Source organism: Phyllostomus discolor, chromosome 3 (genome assembly GCF_004126475.2).
Source record: "Phyllostomus discolor isolate MPI-MPIP mPhyDis1 chromosome 3, mPhyDis1.pri.v3, whole genome shotgun sequence".
Classification (NCBI taxonomy): Eukaryota; Metazoa; Chordata; class Mammalia; order Chiroptera; family Phyllostomidae; genus Phyllostomus; species Phyllostomus discolor.
In genome coordinates, this window is record NC_040905.2 from 80,529,157 (window position 1) to 80,551,888 (window position 22,732).

The 22,732-nt window shown below is 35.6% G+C and overlaps 1 protein-coding gene across 1 annotated transcript in view; it reads right to left on the reverse strand.

The window, feature by feature from the left end:
* Window positions 1-7,630: 7,630 nt before the first annotated feature.
* Window positions 7,631-22,732, reverse strand: part of DTWD2 (DTW domain containing 2) — a 55,681-nt gene continuing 40,579 nt past the window's right edge. Inside the window, 3 exon segments of the mRNA XM_028512280.2 lie at window positions 7,631-7,935; window positions 15,524-15,612; window positions 15,615-15,651. Of these exon segments, the coding sequence (XP_028368081.1) occupies window positions 7,723-7,935; window positions 15,524-15,612; window positions 15,615-15,651 (339 nt within the window). The 3' untranslated portion in view covers window positions 7,631-7,722.

A 22,732-nucleotide genomic window follows, 5' to 3' on the forward strand; every position in this document is an offset into this window, starting at 1 on the left:
CTGTGGCTAGGACTTCCAGTACTATGTTGAATACATGTGGTGAAGGTGAACATCCTTGTCTTATTCCTGATCTTAGTGGGAAAGGTTTTAGTTTTTGCCCATTGAGTATGATGTTGAGAGTATAATTTTGGTCTGCCTCTAACCACCAAAACTTCAACTTCTTGGACATGAAGATTCTGTTTTTTTGCATCACTGTATTCTCTATTACTTAAAATAGGATCTGACATATAGTAAGAGCTAAATAAAAACATCTACTAAATAAATGGTTTATTGGACTGGTACTGAGAAACACTATGTAAACCAAGATCTATCTATCTATTAATAGAAATAAAAGACAGAACTTAAAGACACTTTTACTATATACTGAAACCTGATATTTTTATGGATACCCAAGCCTACTTCGCTAATAATATCATCATATCCATTATCCAAACTAATGGTAAATGCATGGAGAGGTATATTATCCAATAGATTCTTTGATGCTAAACACTATGAATAATTCATATATCTTAAATTAAATATTTATATTTTAATAATGCTGTTGAGAATCACCACAAAATAAAACACAGTAATTACATTTTTACAAATAATTCAAATAACTTTTTTAAATTACAGTTAATATTCAATATTGTTTTGTATTAGTTTCAGGTGTACAGCATAGTGGTTAGACAATCATATACTTTACAAAGTCTTCCTCCCAGTATTTCCAGTACCCATCTGGCACTGTACATAGTTATTACAATATTATCGACTATATTCCCTATGCTGTATTTTATGCCCCATGACTATTTTTGTAACCACAAATCTGTATTTCTCAATCCCTCACCTTTTTTATCCAGTCCCTTTACACCCTCCCTTTTCAGCCATTAGTATGTTCTCTGTATCTATGAGTCTGTTTCTGTTTGTTTATTTATATTGTTTTTGTAGATTCCACATATAACTAAAATAATATGGTATTTGTCTTTCTCCAATTGACTTATTGTACTAAGCATAATACCCTCTCTCTTGTTACGTACAAAAAAAAAGTAAAAGCATTATTCAAAATAATTCAATCATTAGTAATTTATTACTTTTAAAATAAAGTTGAATACTTTATTAATAATTTACCAAAAATTAGGTATTATAAATCACACATGTTTAGCTCTAAGTAAATACTAAGTAAATAAATAGTAAATACGATATATCCCATCATCAGATATTAAGCAACTATAAGCTAAAATGAGGACAATATTCTTAAAAGTAATAAAATCAATTAGCACAAATGAAAAACTAGTAAGTGACATCATTTTTCTTACTGGATTGGCCAAAAAGTTCATTTGTTTTTTTCCATAAGATGGCTCTAGTAGCACTTAGTCACTTTTAATTTCATTTGAAACAATTTTGTTAGATCATATTGTGACAGCTGTCATATCAGCATGCATTAAAAAAATCAAACTTGGTGAATTTTTGTGTAGCCACTTTAATATTGAATATGGAAGAAAGTGACATTTTTGGCATATCATGCTTTATTATTTCAATAAAGGTACAAATGCTACTGAAACACACAAAAAAAGATTTGTGCAGTGTATGGAGAAGGTGTTATGACTGATCAAATGTGCCAAAGTGGTTTGTGAAGTTTTGTGCTGGAGATTTCTCACTGGATGATACTCCACAGTCAAATAGACCAGTTGAAGTTGACAGTGATCAGATCAAGTCATTAAATTGAAAACAATCAATGTTATACCATGAGAGAAATAGAGGACATACTCAAAATATCCAAATCAATAAAGTTATTGGTGAAATGAAAAATGTGCCTTTTATTTTATGGAAAAAAACTAAATGTTTTGACCAACCCAATACTTTAATATACTGCATAAACACTCCTTCATAAATTAAAGGACTAGTCAGTTTGTTAGTGTATTTTACCTTAAAGTTTTTCATTATTTCTATTAATCTTTACTTTTACCTCAATCACAAAATGGATATTTTTTTATAGGAGACTACATATGTCATGGGTGAAAGTATCTGTCATTGTTTGCCACATATTATTGGAATGTTCAAGAGTTCTGAGATTAACTAAAAAAGTACGAATTAAAAGTACGAATTTTGTTTCAATAATTGAAGATATTTCATAAAAGGAAAAAAAGCTTATATTTTAGATCCAAAATCAAGGTTTTTTGTGTACATTTAAAAATGTTTCTTCATTTATTCTGTTAAGAAGCAACTTTAGAAATAAAACTACTTAATAAAGCCAAAATAAAATACAATTTATAGTTATAAAATCTGATGACCATGCTGTAAATTATTGCTTTTTTCATATCAACCTATGTTTCCCACAAAATTACATATAACAAAAAAATGTTGTAAGAGATTTTTCCACCTTGTAAATAATATATCTGGGGACAGAAATGGGTAAACGTGATTTGCATGCATAATTAAGGAAGAGTAGTACGTCTGTGATGGAAATAATCCTGAGACAGAAGTATTTTTTAAAATGTTTTAATTCCAGCCCTGACCAGGTGACTCAGTTGGTTGGAAAATCATCCTGTACACCAAGAGGCTGTGGGTTTGATCTTCGATCAGGGCACATACTTAGGTTGCTGGTTCAATCCCTGGTCAGGACATATATAGGAGGCAATTGATATATATGTTTCTCTCTCACATCACTGCTACTCGCCCTCTCTCTCTCCCCTTCTCCTCCCACTAGAAAAATCAATGAACATATCCTTGGGGGAAGATTAAAAAATAATAAAAAGTAAAATGTTTGAATTCCTTAATATACTTTTAAATAACAATAGTAAATTATAATTTGTATTCAAAGGATATCAACTTGTTTTTAAAAATCACTTGTATTTTTAATTGTTGTTCAAGTGCAGTTTTCTGCCCTTTACCCCCATCCCAGCCCACCCACCCCAGCATTCCCCTCCTCCTTCCCATCTCCACTCCCTCCTTGTTATTGTCCATGTGTCCTTTATACTAGTTCCTACAAACTCTCCCTCCTTCCCCTGAAATTCTCTCCCCTCTGCCCTCTGGTCACTGTCAGCCTGTTCTCAATTTCAGTGTCTTTGGTTATATTTTGCTTATTTGTTTGTTTTGTTTATTAGATTCCCATTAAAGGTGAGATCATATAGTATTTGTCTTTCACCGCCTGGCTTATTTCACTTAGCATAATGCTTTCCAGTTCTACCCATGCTGTTGCAAAGGGTAGGAGCTCCTTCTTTCTTTCTGCTGCATGGAATTCCATTGTGTAAATGTACCATAGTTTTTTGATCCATTCATTTACTGATTGGCATCTAGGCTGCTTCCAGCACTTGGCTATTGTAAATTATGCTGCTATGAACATTGGGGTGCATAGGTTCTTTTGGATTAAAAATCCTTTATTTAAAAGTTTCTTTAACAAATAATGCTAATGTTGTTAATTCCAGTGAACAATTATTCAAGACTAAAATACAATTACCTGATTCTCTAATATGTTTTTTTTAATAGAGTAAGGGAGCCAAGTCATCTATATGGAGTCTCAGAGCACTGCCTGCCATCTTGCCCAAATTTTAATGTTAAAGTGTGATCTATAAAGACCCCTCTAGGATATTTTAGACTTCCGGCAAGATGGAGGAATAGGTGGATACACCGTACCTCCTCGCACAACCAAGAACAGAACCACAATAATTTACAACAATGATCTGCAGTCATAATATCAGAACTGTCAGAGGATTTATCTAAATGGAAGTCGGACAGCCAAGAAGTTGAAGTAGACCCATACATCCAGACTGGTAGGGGACGACGAGCCGAGCGAGTGGGCGCGGGTCGCAGGCGCGCATAGGTTGGGGGAAATTTGGCACAAAATCAGCGCGACAGCAATCCGGGGTGCAGGGGCGCAGCGGTGCAGCGGTGATCCCTGAGTACGCAAGCAGCGGCTGGGGGAATCAGTGGGGCAGTGATTGTGGACCAGGGCAGAGCTCACGGCCCAGAAGCCCAGGGAAGTGTCTGACTCCAGGAGAACGGAAGGGTCACCATTGATCCCTCCTGTCCCCCGCTCCCGCCCCTGCCCCCACATATAACATCACAAGCTAGCAACTGGGGCACCCAGCCCCGGTGAACACCTAAGGCTCCGCCCCCCACCGTAACAAGAGCGACCAGACCGGAGAAAAAATAAATAAATAAATAAAATAGTAGGAGAGATAGGGAAAGACATAAGATATGTTTCCAGCAGAACAGATCAGTCCCCCAGGACTCATCCTTTTGAGTGACCAAGAAATAGCCAACCTATCAGATGCACAGTTCAAAACACTGGTGATCAGGAAGCTCACGGAACTGGTTGATTTTGGATCCAAATTACATGAAAAAATGCAGATTACCATAAAAGGGATGCAGGAAGACATACAGAGGAGAGCCAATTTTGAAAGGAAGGAATCTGAGTCTCAAAACAACACAGTGGACCAGAAGGAAGATAGAATCAACCAAGCAGGAGAGCATGATGAAATAAGAATTCAAAAAATCGAAGAAAAGCTTAAGACCATCGAGGACACCTTTAAACGTTCCAACATCCGAATTATAGGGGTACCAGAAGGGGAGGACCAACAAGTGGAAAAGTTATTTGAACAAATAATAAAGGAGAACTTCCCCAAACTGGCAAAGGGAACAGTCTTCCAAGAAATCCAAGGAGCACAGAGAGCCCCAAAGAAGTTGGACCCAAGAAGAAACAAACCAAGGCACATCATAATTACATTAGCCAAGGTAAAAATGAAGGAGAGAATCCTAGAAGCAGCAAGAGATAAGGGGACAGTAACCTACAAAGGAGTTCCCATCAGACTGTCAGCTGATTTCTCCAAAGAGACCTTACAGGCAAGAAGGGGCTGGAAAGAAATATTCCAAGTCATGAAAGACAAGGACCTACATCCCAGATTGCTCTATCCAGCAAAGCTCTCATTTAGAATGGAAGAGAAGATAAAGTGCTTTTCAGATAAGGTCAAATTAAAGGAGTTCATCATCACCAAGCCCTTACTTTATGAAATGCTAAAGGGACTTATCTAAGAAAAGAAGATAAAGAAAAGGCATGTATAGTAAAAGGACAGCAAACTCACAATTATTAACAACCACACCTAAAGCAAAACCAAAAGAAACTAAGTAAACAACTAGAATAGGAACAGAACCACAGAAATGGAGGGCACATGGGGGGGCTAGCAGTAGGGGTGGGAGGAGGAGAAAGGGGGGAAAAGGTATAGAGAATAAGTAGCATAGAATGTAGGTTGAAAATAGATAGGGGGAGGGCAAGAATAGTACGGGAAATGTAGAAGCTAAAGAACTCATAAGTATGACACATGGACATGGACTAAAGGGGGGGAACGTGGGTGGGAGAGGGGGCACAGGGTGGAGGGGAGTGAAGGGGGAAATGGGACAACTGTAATAGCATAATCAATAAAATATATTTAAAAAAAAAAGACCCCTCTAGGATATTTTGTGAAGACAAATTCCTATGCAAGAACACGTGAATACTTAAAAGAAAATTGGTACACAGGACAAGGTAGAAAAGGAAACCTGACTGGGTTTAGCGTCATCCTGCAAACCTAAGCATCACCGGTTTGATTCCCTGTCAGGGCACAAATCTGGGTTGCAGGGCAGGTCCCCAGTTGAGGGCATGAGGGAGGCAACTGATAAGTATTTCTCTCCTATATTGATGTTTCTCCCCCTCTCTTTCTCTCTCCCTCCTAAAAATAAATAAAATCTTTAAGAAAAAAAGAATAGTAGGAGAGGAAATAGGATAATGAGAATGATAAGAGAGGAAGAGGAAGAATCTGGGAAGGATGAAAAAGTGTGAAGGGAAAGGATGAAAACATAAGTGACCATAGTTAATAACACTGGATTGTATAATAAAATTTTGCTAAGAGGTAGAACTTAAATGTTATTGCAAAAAAAAAATGGTAAATAAGTGAAGTGATGAATGTGCTAATTAGCTTGATGGGGGAGGTTCTTTAACAATGTATATGTATCAAATCATCATGTTGTACACTATAAATATTTTACCACTATATTTGTAAATGATGCCTCAGTAAAGGTGAAAAAAAGAAAGGAGGAAGAATATGCTAAGCAAATAAATAAATAATTTATATTGGACAAATTAAAAGGTAGTGATTCATTCTATGCTATGGGACACAATTAAATATAAACTGTCATTGCATCTAAAACAGTAATATTTATCTATAAAATATTCACTCATACATATTTTTCAGGCATAGTAAAAGTCCAGATATACAGAACCTTTAGTTTTCATTAAGTCAAACCTAATTTTTCACTTAGAGCATCAAAACATTTACTTTTATACCAATGACAGCTGTACCAAAGAGTCAACTACTTACCTCCCTGATTCAGCATCATTCAATGGAAAGGAGTCTCTAATAACTCAATCATACTTGTAAACAGCCAATTTCGGGCTTTTCTACATAAATCACTACAGTGATTTATACAGTGGTAGTGATTTAGGAAAAGAAAAATCTAACATTGTAGTGGTCATGGCCAAGGAAACATAGGTTCGGAGTCTTAAAGTGAGGGAACATAACTTTTCCTACTGTAAGTTTCATATTCCACCTAAAACATATTGTCATCCAAGGTGTAGAAAGCTGGCAAGTACTGTGACTTGCTTCATATACTATAGTCCTCAACTCTTCTTAGTGATGTGTGTAAGAAGCTCTCAAAATACCACGTATTACACAGTGATCAGCAATTAAAAGAATAAAATCTCATCATTGTGACATAGATGAACCTTAAGGGCATTATGTTAAGTGGTATGTCAGAGAAAGACAAATATCATATGATATCATTTATATGTGGTATCATTTTTTTTAAAGGTACATAAACACAGAGAATGATGGTTGCCAGAGATGGAGTTTGGAGGAGGGCAAAATGGGTGAGGGGATCAAAAGGCACAAGCTTCCAGTTAGAACATAAATAATTCATGGGGATACAACATATGGCTTGATGATTATATTACAGTAAATAATACCATACTGAATATTTTAAAGTTGCTAAGAGAATAAATCTTGAATGTTTGCATCACAAGGAAAAAAAACTATGTATGGTGACAAATGTTAACAAGAAGTACTGTGGTGATCATTTCATAATACACAAATATCAAATCAATATGTTGTTTATACCTGAAACTAATATAATTTTGTATGCCAACTGCACCTTAATAAAAAATTATGTATATTAATAGAACCTTTAATCACATTAGCTGAGTTTAAGTTTAGTCCCCAAAGAATACTTAAGTTTCCTTATTGTGTTATATTGTTTTATGAAATAAGTAAATTCAATCTAAACTACTTGATTATTATTATTTTGTTACTTATTTCAAACCATAACATTCATGTATACTATTGCAAATTGATGCTAGTACCCTTTAATATAGGTCTACACCTAATTATCTATCAAACATTAATGGAAACATTATCTTTCCAATCAGACACAATTTCCTTCAACTTTAAAATAAAAACTTCTAACTCAGCTCAACAACTAATTACATCTCAAATTATGGATTTGAAAAAATATATTAGAAGCATATGTTAAAAATAAACACAAATAAAAATAAAATCTTGCTTTTCACTGAGTCAGTGTAATTTTTGTTTGTTTGCTTTTAAGGCTATATGGTTTATGTCATTCTTCTGGGCAAGTTCAGTGTGCAGCCCTAATTCTTTAGACACTCAGAAAACCCCACAGGCTTAAACTGTCTGAGAACTTAATCTGATACTGTCAGCTGAAGACACCAGCAGTAGCACTGTAAGAACATTTGTACTGAATTTTAACACTGTTCATTAACAGTTCCATTTTCCTGAGTTTGTGTTTGTTCTTTGGCATTGGCTTAGGATATAATCCATTTTTCAGAAGGTGTTCCTTGCTGAGGCAAATTCAAGTACCACGCTGAAGGTGGAAAGATCATAAAGCCTAAAGAGTGTGAAGCAAAGTCTGTTAAGATTAAAAAAGAAAACCCTAAAAAAATGTCTGTGATAAGTCATGGTATTCTACCTAGAAGTTTTCTTCAGGAACAATTATTATTATTATTATTATTATTATTATTATTATTATTTGCTTTTAACTGTGAAAAGCAATAGGCACTCTAATAGATAAATGATGATTTCCAAATAAATTATTATTTATATCCATACCTTATATACCATTAAGTAACTCCAGTAAAAAGACCCAAATTGATTTTCCATATAGGTGATAAAGTCCAAATTTAGTTTTATACATTAAAGTATTCCAACCCCACAAAAAAGTGTTGCCATTATAATTTAATCTGTAATAAGCAGACTGCAAAAAAAATTTGTCAATAATAACAATCAGTTGATTCTTTTTGTAATCACAGGAGGCTGCGTGCTTCCTGCTCCCTGAGAACAATTAGCTGATGGCAGTAATGGTTTACTAATGCAAAGCAGTCCATGGACCACAGACAAGTTCGGTATCCAGGTTTTGGTGCATTCAGAATAACCCTAACTGTACAGCACAGTCTAAATTTAAATACCTATAGGGCCAGCCATTTAACATAAGCATGTGAATTGGGTGGACAGAGAATGGAGGGTAACAGTGAATGGAGGAGGTTGTAAAACACCTGGAGCATATGCCTTTCCTAATGTTATTCAAAGTAATTTTTTTTTAATGAAAACACTGTACTAGTTTTTATACCATACAAAGATGTCAGTGTTTTAAACATGTTTTGAGTCAGATTCTTTCTTTGAGCCTGAGACCCCTTATCTAAATTTTAAAAATAACAATAGCAACACTTGATTAAGCAGATTTTTAATAAAAAAAAAATAAAGAAAAAGAATAAAGGAAAAAACTAATATATTTAACTACAAAAATTTCAAAATGTCCATGTGAAAATTTATTCCCTCACATGTACAACACAAGAAGTAAAAAGGGCTTAATGGCTTTAATGTACAATAAACTCTTACAAAATTGAGCAGCCACTGGTAATTGCTTCTTCATAATCTATCCATTCTTTTCTTTCTTATTAAAATATCAAAAATTTTATTCTAGGTAGCAGTGTGTCCAGCTAGTAATAAGACATTGGGTAATAGCACAGTCTAGCCAATGAGATGTAAGTGGAAGTCCTTAGGTGGGGCTTCCAGAGGGTCTCTTTGAAATTGGACAGACTCAGCAGGCAGAGGCTCGCTCTTTCTCCTTGACTGGAACAGCATTGTCAGAAGTGGAACAACCACCATATGTCTATAGGGCAATAAACATGAAGATTAAAACCAAATACATATGATGATGATCAAAAATACAGGAAGAAGCTGGGTCTCTGATGCATTGCCAGCCCTGGCAGTTCTTATTTACAGGAGAAAAAGAAATTCTGATACGACTCAACCACTGCAGTAAGTGCTCTGTTACATAAGAAAAAGACCAGTATCTTTGAAAAGTCTGCATGAAACTGCTGTAGAAAGTCCCTTAGATATGTTCTCATGATTTCTTTTAATATCTTCATTTCTTCAAACAAGAGAGAAAATGTGGAAGTGACTATATATTACTTCACAGAGTCAACACAGTAGAATGATTGGATTCTGAATCACCATACTTAGGAAACATATCTACAACTATGTACAGACTGAGACTATTGAAGTTCTATTGCAATTTTGTGACATTAAATTTTTAATGGACAGGAGAATACTAATATTCCTGTGGTCAAGGGCCTCCAATTTTTACCTTCTGAAGATGTTTCTATTAATTTGCTGAGGTAACTACAGAATGAATTTTGGAAACAGACAGACCTGAATGAGATTCCCCACTCCACCTCCATGATAGTCACTAGGGCTATTCACAAATATGCCAGTGCTCCCTGCCTGGTACATGACTGTTACAGATCACACAAGGCGGGGCCTGAGACAATATACTATTATTGAAAGAAGGCCCTGGGTCCGTTATGTCCACCGCCCTAGGAAAGACGTCTCTCAATGCCAGAGATTCGTGAAAAGGAAAGAAAATGTTTATTTAATGCTATACTAACTTAAAGTAGTGACCTAATGTCTTTATCAAAAAATCCTAAAGTCCCTAAAAACACCCACAAACACACAGTCCTTCCTTCTTTCCCCCTTTGCCCAGTCCAGAGTACCGTATCTCAGGAAAGGAAATAGAAGTCCATGGCCCAGGTAGTCCTCTGGTTCTTCTCAGTTAGTAATCCCTCTCTCTGGGAGACCTCCCTGGATTCCCGGCACCCTCGGCTGAGTTGCCAGGATCTCTGCTAAAACGAGGTGGTGGTTGCCCCTTCTAAAACTGTGGGGGTCCCCACTCTGCCAGGCACGTGGTCCTCTCTCTCAGGGCCATGGGAGTCCCCACTCGGCCAGGCCACGTGGTTCTCTCTCTCAGGGCTGCAGGAAGGGAAAGTCCCCACTCTGCCAAAACTGCATGGTTCTCTCCTCCAGGGCTGCCGCGTGGTTCTCCCTCTCTCAGGGCTGCAGGAGTCTCCACTCCATCAAGTCCGTGTGGTTCTCCCCCAATGGCTGCTGTGTCTGGGTTTAAATCCCCTGCGCCAATCTTCTTCTGCAGCCCCATTTCCAACTCTTCCTACACTTGGGCACACTTGCCCTCAATCTGCGGTCTTCTCCAGCTTTTCTGGTTGCCATCGTGGGTCTGGGCAGGTGTCACCCCATGTCATGGAGCCAATCTTCTCCCAGCTCCCACGCAGGCGCTGTAACTCAGGGGACCTGCCTCCCAGGTCCCATCTTGGTGGGGGGAGGTCCCTTTCCATCCCCCTGGCCTTGAGCATGGCCATAGCTATTTAGCATATTTAAGTGACCAGCCAAAAGCTATATGTATGCTAAATGACCATGCCATGGATTAGCTGCAAAGCTGCCCTGCATGTTCTTGCTCTGTGTGCCCCTTCCCCCAACTCACACCTGTGGGGGAAGGGGTGAAGACACCTTAAAATCTCCTGGACACCTTGAGTTCTGGACCCCATTTCAAATGCCTATTTGGGGTCCCCTCTCTTGGCTGCACCCTGTAACATGACCAGACTGAATTTTCTAGCCCCCTTTGAAGTTAGGCATGGCTATATAAGTAGCTTTGATTAATGAAATGTGTGCACAAACAATATGTGCCACCTCTGGGCAGAAACTTTGAATGCAGTATATGATTCATCACCTCCCCTTATCCCTTCTTTGAAGAGAGCAGAATGACATGCCTGGAGAGTGCCTCCATCAGCTTGGGTCCCTAGGTGATTGCAATGAGCAGAGATCCTCCTGGCAATTCCACTGGACAGATAGCATGCGAGAGGCATAAACCTTCATTGTACCATGCCAGGGGTGTCAAACTCATTTTCACCAAGGGCCACATCAGCCTCCCAGTTGCCTTCAAAGGGCAGAAGGTAATTTTAGGACTGTATAAATGGAACTACTCCTTAACAGTTAATCAAGAGCTAGGCACCGCTTCCAGGTAGAAACAAGGTACTGGGTGAAATAAAACAAGGTAGAGGGCCGGTTTCAGTCCACAGGCCTTGTGTTTGCCACCTGTGTGTACTATGCCATTCCAATTTTGGAGTTTTAAGTCATTGGAGCCTAATCCAGTTCATCTTTTTTAAAAATTGAATTTATCGGGGTGACATTAGATAATGAAATGATACAGGTTCAGGTGCACAATTCTGTAGTACATCATCTGTATATTGCATTGCGTGTTCACCATTCCAAGTCAAATCTCCTTCCATCACCATTAATCCTCCCTTCACCCTTTTTTACCTCCCCCCAACCTACATCCTACATCTCATCTGGTAATCACAATGCTGTTGTCTGTATTTTGGGGGGTATTTTTTAATTCTTTTCTTTTTTTTGCATAATTCCTTCACTTTTTTCATCCAGCCTTGCAACCCACTTCCCCTCTGACAGCTGCCAGTCTGTTCTCTATCTATGAGTCTACTTCTATTTTGTTTATTTTATTCATTCAATTCCACATATGAATGAAATCATGTGGTATTTGTCTTTCTCTGACTGACTTATTTCACTCAGAATAATGCTCTCCAGGTCCATCCATGCCATTGCAAAGGGTGAGTTCCTTGTTTTTTACAGCCAGGTAGTATTCCATAGTGTAAAGGTATCACAGTTTTTTTATCCACTCATATCCTTATGGACATGTGGGCTGCTTCCAAATCTTAGCTATTGTAAATAATGCTGCAATAAACACTGGGATGCATATATTCTTTCAAATTAGTATTTCAGACTTCTTCAGATATATTCCTGGAAGTAGAATTGCTGGGTCAAAATAATCCAGCCTGTCTTGACTGATGTAATCATGTACTAGTTCTATGTCCCCAGACATTATACAATCTCTCTTTGCCTCATTTTCTTCATTTATGAAATGAGGAAAATAATGTCTACCTTGTAAGGTTGTTATTATGGTACACTAAGATGATGCATTAAATGATGTTTGACATACTACTTGATAATAAATGATAATATTCCTATATAAATAACATTATATCTGAGGCAATGTGAAGCTATGTGAGAGATAGACTGGTTCTGAGGAACAAAGAAAATCCTCTTATAAAATTAACAACTTAGAAAAAGGTTACTTGACAGGGGAGTCAAGGTTTTATAAATCCTTTTGTCTGCAGGTACAAAGTGAGTTTCAAGGGACCATTATTACCAACAACTGGTGCTGAGTAGAGCTAAGGCACTTAGGCTATAGCACGAAGCTTTGCCATGTCTAGTTATAAAAGTTCACAAGGTAAAACTTCATAAGCAGAGATGGTTCTATAATAAAAAAAAGTTCCAGGGTATGAAAAGCCCTGGTAAATATTATTGTAGCTGAATGAAAATCACAGCATTTAGTTCAAAATTTTTGTCAATCCAATCAGAAAGGCAAAAAAGGGCAAAAGGATTAATGATCTGAATGTCTAGTGTCATGCAATTAACATATGTTATTCCATTGAATTTTCACAACAACACTATGAGGTTAACTATTTTTTTATATTACAGGCAAGGAAATGAGCACAAAGAGATTATATTAACTGCCCACTGGCAAAAAGTAATGATGGTAAATAATGAAGTGTTCATTGAAACCTGATTCAAAGCTCACATCATGCTACTTCAAGTGTTAGAAAAGCTTTATGAGAATAAAAGATGAGGATGAATCAATAGACTAAGGTGGCCATTATTTTGAGGAGCTCTACCTCTATGAAATGAAGTCAGCTAAAAAAGTACTAATCCCCCCATCATCTTAAGGTTTTATGATGATGCTACTAATTAAAGGTTATTGGGGAGAAATGTATGACATAGATTTCTTCCCCAGGAGAGAAAGAAAACACCAATGTTTATAGCAGACAATAGTTGTGTTTCTCAGAGGAATGTACCACCATTTTTTATTATTGCTAGATTTGAATAGGCTGAACTTGGGGTTCCCCCACTAAGAAAGCTAATTTTTCCATCTGTAATAAGCAACTTGGGATGTTTCATTATGCATTTCTTCTGCTTATACTCTAGTCAACCACCTTATCACCACCCATAAATCACACTGTCTGATTGTCAAACCCCCTTTTCCTACTCCCGATGACTATGGTATGATTGCTGCTGACAAAGGTAAATAGACAGAGAACTCTAGGGCCTCACCATTACTTTGACATTTTATATTCAATGATATCTGTAGATAACAATAACAAAAGCTAAAGAGATGAAGGGTGGTGTCTCCATTCTGTATGTTAAATTTTGTCTGTTGTTAGATATTATACTCAGAACATAAAATAAGTTTCCTGCTATAATAGTACATTAATTAATACCAGAAACATGTCTTATAAAGCTGGGAAAGGGAGAAGCAGTAGCAGAGTTAGCAGCAGCAGTACTAGCACAAACCCTATCCTGAACCCCAGCCACATTACTGTTATTAAGCCACCACCAATACCAACATTAAAGCTTTTGTTTAGGATTGTAGTAAAGATGGAATTCCAACTGTGAGAATAAGGGATGTATGTCCATAGTGGATTCTTTTCAGAACCCCAAAAAAGGTGAGGAAAATTTTAATTCCATAGCCAAAGAATATTACATTTTCCCCTCAAGATTTGAACTTTTAGTCGGTCCTTGGTCTGATGGTGGCTGATCATACAGATTTCCACCAATCAAAAGGGAAACACAAAGACTGCATGGAAAGCAAGCTTAAACAATATTAAGACACTTAAAAATAATATAGTTTATTTTTTAGTTTGTTTATTTGTTTTCTCTCTCAAGAACTTAGAGGAATATTGGTGAATAGACAAAAAAAAAAAGACAAGTACTACCGTACATTGTGTTATATGCCTGCAGCCAGGTGCCTGGAAATAGGTAACAAGGGTAGAATGGAGGGAGAAAAATCTGAAGACACTTCCTAGTCATTTGGGGTAAGGATTTAGAGCCCCTCGTGAATATTTTTCTCAAAGGAGAGGACTAGAGGAAGTGAAACAGCCTAGATCTCAAACAAAGCCAACTTATATGAACACACACATAACAAAAAGCCTGCCCATGAAGAAACGTCTCTGACTCCGACATTTCCATGTCTCAGGGTAGGGGAGAGGAGAGGAAAAGACAAGCGAATGTCTGCTCCTGGAATTCTTGAACTCTCCTTGCTCTGAAGGTCTTTTCTTGTCTTGCTTGGTAACTAGCCGAGTTACTCTGACTTGAGCTTGTATCCACTATTAAAATTTTCTTCATGGCTAAGGTACCTTCTTATACAGTATATAATGAGAGAGAGAGAAAAAGAGAGAAAGAGAGAGTGAGAGAGCAGGAAAGAGTATTTGGTGTCTCTGTGTGTATGTGTGTTAGTTTAAAAACTTAATTTAGTTATATTTGTTATCCTCTGATTTTTCTTCTTGAGTTGTATTTATCACATTTCAGTGATTAAAAAACCTAATATAAATTTTATTTCGCTATTTTTTTCTTTTGCCAGAAGTGCAAAATTACTTACATGTTCCAAAGACTGAGATGTTATGAGTGCAATAAAACATTCTTTACTGATGATTATTAATTATATATGAATCATCAGGCTTTCATGAAAATTAAACAAAATGATGATTGCAGGTTATAATCTTTTCATATTCTGCAGGCATTTTTCTTAAAAAAATTTATCTTTTTATACTCTAAGTATGGTTAATAAGATAAAAAGGAAGTTGGTATAACTCCTCAAATAAAGGAAACAATGCAAAAAAGATGTCCTTCTTTTAATTAAAACGAATAAAGTAAAAGTGTACAGAAGCATGAATACTAAAAGGGAAATACAAAACACTAAAAGAAAATTCTAGCCCCCCAAAACCTATATTTAATATTGTAATACTTATATGTAATTTAGCATATTGCAAATGTTGTTTGCATGACTTAGAATAAATATATAAATACTTTTAAATAATGGGATCTTAAATGCTAAACTAACAGAAAAACACCAGAGAGGAAAAGTTTATAAATGTAGACAAATCTCTATCACAGAAACATCCTGCTTTTCACTTGAGCTACAAATTTAACAAGCTAGGCATTTCTAAACTTTCTAAATAAAATTTAACCAAACTCCTACTTTCAAAAAACTACATAACCTTCAAAGACATACATACCTCTTGTATGTAATTATTTTTCTCCAAAATGGAAAGAGCAACAGCTGCACACTCCAGTGTAGACAGAAACCTATGAGCTGGTTGCACCAAATTACATACTGACTAGAAATGCTCGTTTTTAACTGTACCTGAAACCAAAACACAGAATAGAATGTAATTTTTGTATTAAATTTAAAACTATAAAGTCTATATTTTAAATGCTAATTACTTTAATTTCCTTCCAAAATTGCCAGTTTAGAAATAGTAAATGTACCTATATTTTCTTTATATAATACCCTTATGTTATTGTCAAATAGTAGAAAGGAGAGTATATTTTCACATATATCTGACAAAGAAAATATATTCAAAACGAATACAAATTCCTATCAAGCAAAAATGGATTGACTAATAACCCCGTCAGTAGGCAAAAGACTGAATAGACATCACAAAGAGAATATAAGAATGGCAATAGGTAAGTGTCTCAACATGACTTAGTATAAATTAAAATATAGTAAGATAACATTTCATACTCACCAGAATAGTAAAAATCAAAATTATTAGCAGCACCAAATGGGGAGAATATGGAGCAAATGAAACTCCCATACATTGTGGTAGGGATAAAAATGGTTTAATCACTTTGAAGAATTTATTTTATGGTTTGTCCTCCCACTATTTCTTAATGTAAATCGATAGGTGTATGTCTGTGGGGGCGTGAGTGTATATAAACAGAGAGACATACAGACATACACATATGTATATATATGTGTCCTCTCTTTTTAGATAAACATAGCACATTATACAGATTTTGCCCATGAAGATAACATTTTAGCTGAGACAATGGCTGAGTTAGACATGAGAAAGACAATACAAATTTGAATGTCAACAATTTGGCCTTTATATTCCTATTTTAATTTAATTAATTAATCATACACTCATAAAACCATATTCTACCCCACACTCTGATCAGAATCACATTTAAAGATGAGAATTTCAGTTTTTACTCATAAAATATCTAAGCATGGGGACTGAAGGTAGACTATACACAGCACCTTTCTAAAATCAGGTGTTTTATTTTCTGGTATCACTGAAGTCCTATGAGTCTCTCATTCCTACACCATAAAGCTCTACTGCCCATGGCACCTTGTAACTCAACCCCTCCCCTCCTTTATTTCTCACTCATTCCCCCAAGGATGAGAAATACAGGTCTTCTAATAAAAGTGCTTTTTATTCAAGTAATTCTTCTGTCCAACTTGTTTCCTTTTTTTCCTCAGAAATGGGAAGAGAGAAAAGAAGGAAAGAAGAAGAAGGGGAGAGGGAGAGAAAAAAAAAGGGACGGTGGGAGAAAGGGAGAGAACTAAAGTGTGTATCATGAAAGATTCACAACAGAATGTATTTGGTTTTAGAATACATCCGTTAAACCATATTTGACTAATAATGTTTTAGATATGATCATGTTAAAGTTATTCTACATTTCTACCAATAGACAAGATGAAAAATAGATGCAGGGAGGAAAAGAGATAGAGAAAAATGATTGAGAAATATGTATAATGATAAAAGAAAGCCTATGATTAAATAATGGTAAGAATAATTCATAATGTTGATTAATTGTAATTACTAATAGATTAATATTTCATCAGGTCAACCTGTACAGATGACTACTGCTTCAATACTCAATTTCAAATCATCACCTGAGGAATTTATAATAGGCATCTGATTACAAGAAAACCTTTGAAAAACATGCAAAATTCACGGTAAATTTTGTTTACTGGAATGAGTTTGATTTTTAAAATAACTTTTTTATTTCAAAGAGGTATTTTAATTCTTATTGTGACCCACATGGCTGTAGGAAAACTCAGAATTTGACATTTATCATCTGCTACACTTCATAAGCTATATAAATGTCTAATCATGGGGTTATACACCTGAAACTAATATAACATTGTATGTCAACTGTAATCTAAAAATTTTTTAAATTTACCCTGACTGGCATGGCTCAGTATGCTAGGAATCGTGCCACAAACCAAAGGTCACTGGTTCAATTCCCAGTCAGGACGCATGTCTGGGTTGTGAGCCACGTACCTGGCTGGGGGTGTGGGAGAGGTAACTGATCGATGTTTTTCTCACACATTGATGGTTTGCTCTCTCACTTTCTCTTTTCCCTTCCCTGTCTGTAAAATAAAATCTTTTTTTTTTTTAATTTAAGGAAAAAATGCCCTGGCTGGTGTAGCTCAGTGGATTGAGCGCAGGCCTTTGAACCAAAGGATCCCAGTTTGATTCCCAGTCAGGGCACATGCCTGGGTTGCAGTCCAGTTTCCCAGCAGGGGGCACACAAGAGGCAACGGTACATTGATATTTCTCTCCCTCTCTCCTTCCCTTTCCCTCTAAAGATAAATAAATAAAATCTTTTTAAAAATTTTTAAGTAAATTTTTAAAAAGCTCATACATAGCTAATAAACATCTCTATAAACCTGAGAAAAACGTGTGAAAAAAAATCAGACAGCTGGACCTAAGGATGTTAAAACCTATCTTTCAGCAATCAACCCTAAGGATATATTTCACATATATATATTGATAATAATATATTAATCCATTATATATCACCATTATTAGTATATGTTATAAAATTATAATAATATATATCATTTTAATTTCCAAATTTTTGAAGCCATGCTGAACAAAAATGCTTCAGTGATTTTGAACTTTTTGGACATTGGTTCTCTATGGGTATAAGTTGTTTGAGTGCTTTTATTGTAACTTCTTTCAAAACAGGAAAATCATTGGTTGGTGTAGAATTCTACCAGTGTAAAGTGAGCCTATAACTTCCATTTTAAAAACAGCCAGCTCTTCCACATCTTATTTCTAGACTTGGCTTCAAATCTTTTCCATTGATTCTCTGAATTGACTAAAATTTGAATTCCTGGAAATTCTTTTGTTGTTATAATACCTTTACTTCTTCTCTTTCATTAAATCTTAAGTATACAAGGTCTCTCCAGAAAATGTTCAGCCATGTGATATGAAAAATAGAGACATTTATTGATGAAGAAACAAGATACAAGAAACATCATACACAGGACAATGATGCCTCAGTCCCCTTCAAAAATGGGCATCTCCAGGCCTCACATAGTTCTACCAATTGCCATCAGCTGCCCTGTCGTATTTTCCTGAATCTCATTGATGGTCTGAAATCTCTTCCCTTTCATAGGTGATTTTAGTTTGGGGAAAAGCCAGAAGTCACAGGGCACCAAACTTGGGCTGTAGAGGAGCTGAGTCACCTGGGTGATTTGATGTTTCACCAAAAAACTCTGCACAAGATGTGATGCATGAGCTGGTGCATTGCTGTGATGGAGCTGCATCACCAGTTGCCATTAGCTGCTGCCTGCTGAGTCATCTGAATATTTTCCACAAAGGAATGTTCAAGCTTAACACAAAATTTGATACAGATTCGTTGCTCTACTCACTGTCATTTTGAATGTGACTGCCACACAGTACATGAGCTCATTCAATGGTGTCTACCACCCCCACTGACTAGTACAGTGAAGTCTTGAAGTCATCATTGTTCATGCATGTGCATTCCAGTCCACTCTCCTTGGCTGCCAGGTTACATCGTGTCAGGCAAACTGTTCTTGTTATATTAACGATGTTTGGACTTTTTCCAGACTAGATAATAGTTGTTGAAAAAGTTTTTGTGACATTTACTTTATATGACTACACAACTTAAAACATTACATGACATTTATTCCCTTTAGAATTTTTGTCTCCAAAGTGCTCTAAATATGTCACTTTGAATTAAAGCATAATGTTTGGAAAGGATAACTTATTTATACTCTTGATGTAGATTTCAATAACATGCTGAGCTTTGCTCTAGTTGATTTTTTTCTGTATCCCTAAAGAAATTGCTGAAAATATTTAGATGCAAAGTTTTCAGATTTTACATTTATAGAAAACAATGTTAGAATTGCATAGAATAAAAGAAAGTAATCCTTTTAATATTCTTAGAAAAGGACTGGATAAACACTACATATTTTATATGTAAACACAGTTAGTATTTGATCCATAAGATCTAAGTGCTTTTTATAGATATCTCAGCTTAAATGTAGATGTACTTTTTGGGGGGTATTTTCCTAAAATACCCACTTTTTGCCTCTTAAACCCATTTTATTATTTTCTTACTGTTGTTCAGTTACAGTTGTCCCACCTTTCCCCCCATTACTCTCCTGTGCTCCATGCCTCCGACTCCCAGAGTCAATCCCTGCTATAGATGTACTTTTTAAATAATATGATTGGCTAAATCTCTAGTTCTTATAGGATTTGTGTACCATCAGTGGGTTCTCCCTTCCTTACAATCTTACTAACATTCCTCAAAAGAGATAAATTATTACTAGTATTTATTTCCTAATTCCAACATTTTAATGTAAATGTTAGCAGTTGACTAAAGCAGTGTTTTACCACCTTAATTTTAAATTCAGACACAGATCCCTAGTGTCTTCACACAGGTCCTTTCTCCACTTCTCTTTTTTCACATCTGCTTCCCCAGCAAAGTCACAATCCACCAGATTCTTAAATCTGGGTGTAATTAACTTCTGGGTATAATTCATAGCTATATTTAATTGTCTCATGGCTGTGCTCATTAATTCAACCAATGTTTCCTGAACACCAGCCACTGTGTTGGGCACTGTTCCTTACACCAGATGACAGTGGCAAGGAAGCAAAATAGACAATCCATGTCTGGGTGGAGCTTACATCATGTGGCAGTAAGTAGTCATTTAGAAGTATATAATTACAAATTAAAATTGTGTGAGTAGAATATAAGGGTGCTTTAAAATGGGGATGAGATTGAAGTTACAGTTCACAAAGAACTCTCTAGCATTTGAGAACTAAAGGGTATGTAGTAGTTAGTGAGAAAAGAGAAGGGTAAAGAAATGTTCATACTTAGTCTGGCTACTAGGTAGTGATGGAGGTGAGGAAAGAGCAGTATTGATGAAATGGACAATTTATAGACCATGTTTAGGATTTTGCTTATTGGAAAGCTAAGGATTTTAATCTGAGTGACAATGTGGTCATTTTTGTTAGACTATTTTTACAGTAGTTTTAGGTTCACAGCAAAATTGATTGGAAAGTACAGAGGGTTTGTGTGTGTTTTAAAATATTTTATTATGACTTTGGTTTTTCCTTCATGATAAAATATAATTATGCAGCCATATAAAACTTTTAATTCAATATAGTCCATTGAATATAGGGGGGAACATCAGGATACATTTTTGATAAAACGTGGTGCTTCCCTCACCTCTAATCTACCCCTGCAAAGTCCTGTATGATTCCTCTGAGTAAAGCCCCAAGTTTTATGCCTCTTGCTCCAAACACTGCCTATTTATTATTTATGTGTTAGATTGAGAGGCACACTAATTTGTTTTTTAAAGAATCACTTGCTGACACTTGGGAATGATATAAGAAGACTTAAGCGAAAGCAAGATGTTCAGATGGCAGTTTGCAAAGATTCAGGCTGAAAATGACGGTGACTTGAAAGTGAGTATTGTTGGAGAGAAACTTACTTACAAATAGAAGTTATGCTATATCAGCAGCAGCTGAAAAATACATTTAAAAATAATTTAAAAATTCATGCTAATAGTTACAAGAATTTGTGTGTTTGTGTATCTGGTTTACAATGTTGACCTTGTCTAGTAGAAAGAAAACTAATATAGATGAAATTAGGTTCTAGGTATTGCTAATAAATTGAATATACACATACAGTTTTTATATGGATTAAGGAAGTGATGAGAGACTTAATAAGATAATAGTAAATTAAACTACAGGAGAAGCTTTCATTAAGCAGATGGTGAAAAACAATATAACAATAAACCGTAATTTGTTAAATATTGTATATCATCATAGTGATACTTTTATTATAATTAATGCCTTTCCACAAAGAACGGTGAAATTAACATGTCACTGTCATTAACTTACTATCTAATAGAATTTTCATTTAAATCACTTGAAAAGATAAATAATGAGCCTTGGGAAAATTCAGTTTTAATTTGAAATTAGAATATGTTTCCTAATGAATAGAAAAGAAATCCCTGTAATTTGATAAGAATTCTCCATTTCACATTCTTTTCCCACATTCTCTTCATTGTTTGATATCAGCTATTAGTATGTCATTACTTTTTCAGTGATAATTTTTCAGGTTTATATGTGTCATTAAAACAAAATTTGTCAAATACAGTATGTAACATTATGCGTATATTTTTCATACTACAAAGTTGACAGAATCTGCCATCTCTCAGAGGGGAATGGACTGTATCATTAATGGCTATTACGCAGGACTTTATGTTGTGCTTGAATGGATCACTTAAGAAATACCAATTCACTAGTTTGCTTAAATTGTCTGAGAAAGTAATTAATAGAACAAAAATATAGGTATTCTCTAGCATCTCAATATGTTGACTATACTTGAAGGAACAGTAGTCAGTAAAGTTAAATTCCACAACACCACAAAATATAATGCATGTTATATTTCTCTTTAATAACTTTTCAGCTCTCACACAGAATGATTATTGAATATTTGAGTCTTAAAAACTTATTTATCAATCAGCAGCCATTTATATCCCTATCATTTTGTTAGGCTGATGAGAAGATAGTAAATTCAGGGTTACAATTTAGCTGATTATTGTCCTTTAAACAATGGTCAAATATTATGTTTGCATTTTATCTACTTGACCTTGTCTGTGCAGTTTGGTTCACTTTGCTGTACAATGAAGATGGAAAGAACATGCATGTGATTCAGTCAAGGTACCGACAGTGTCAGCCTCAGTGATGGGAGATAAAGAGAATCCCAGAATATTAGAGATTGAAGGAACCTGAGAGATAGATTTAAATCAATTATTTCACATATTAGAAAAGTAAATAACCTATGCAATGTTACACAGCCAATTAATGACAACTATTCTGTTTTCTAATTTGATTTTAGTGTTTCATGTTAACAGAGAAAACTTTTAGTAGTAAGAAAGGAACATTTGAGCTAATACTTATCAATTTCAATAACATGTTTTATTTTCAGATGTGCATAAAATATATGTAGAGTAAGAAACACATACCACTATTATAACCATCGTTCAAGTCTAGACAGAGAGCACCACTGGCACCCCCCCAAGAGCCAGGCCTGTCCCCCAGGGTGTCACTATCCCCTTCGCTACCCTTTTTCTTACTTCTAGAGGGAACCAGAGCCTGACCTTA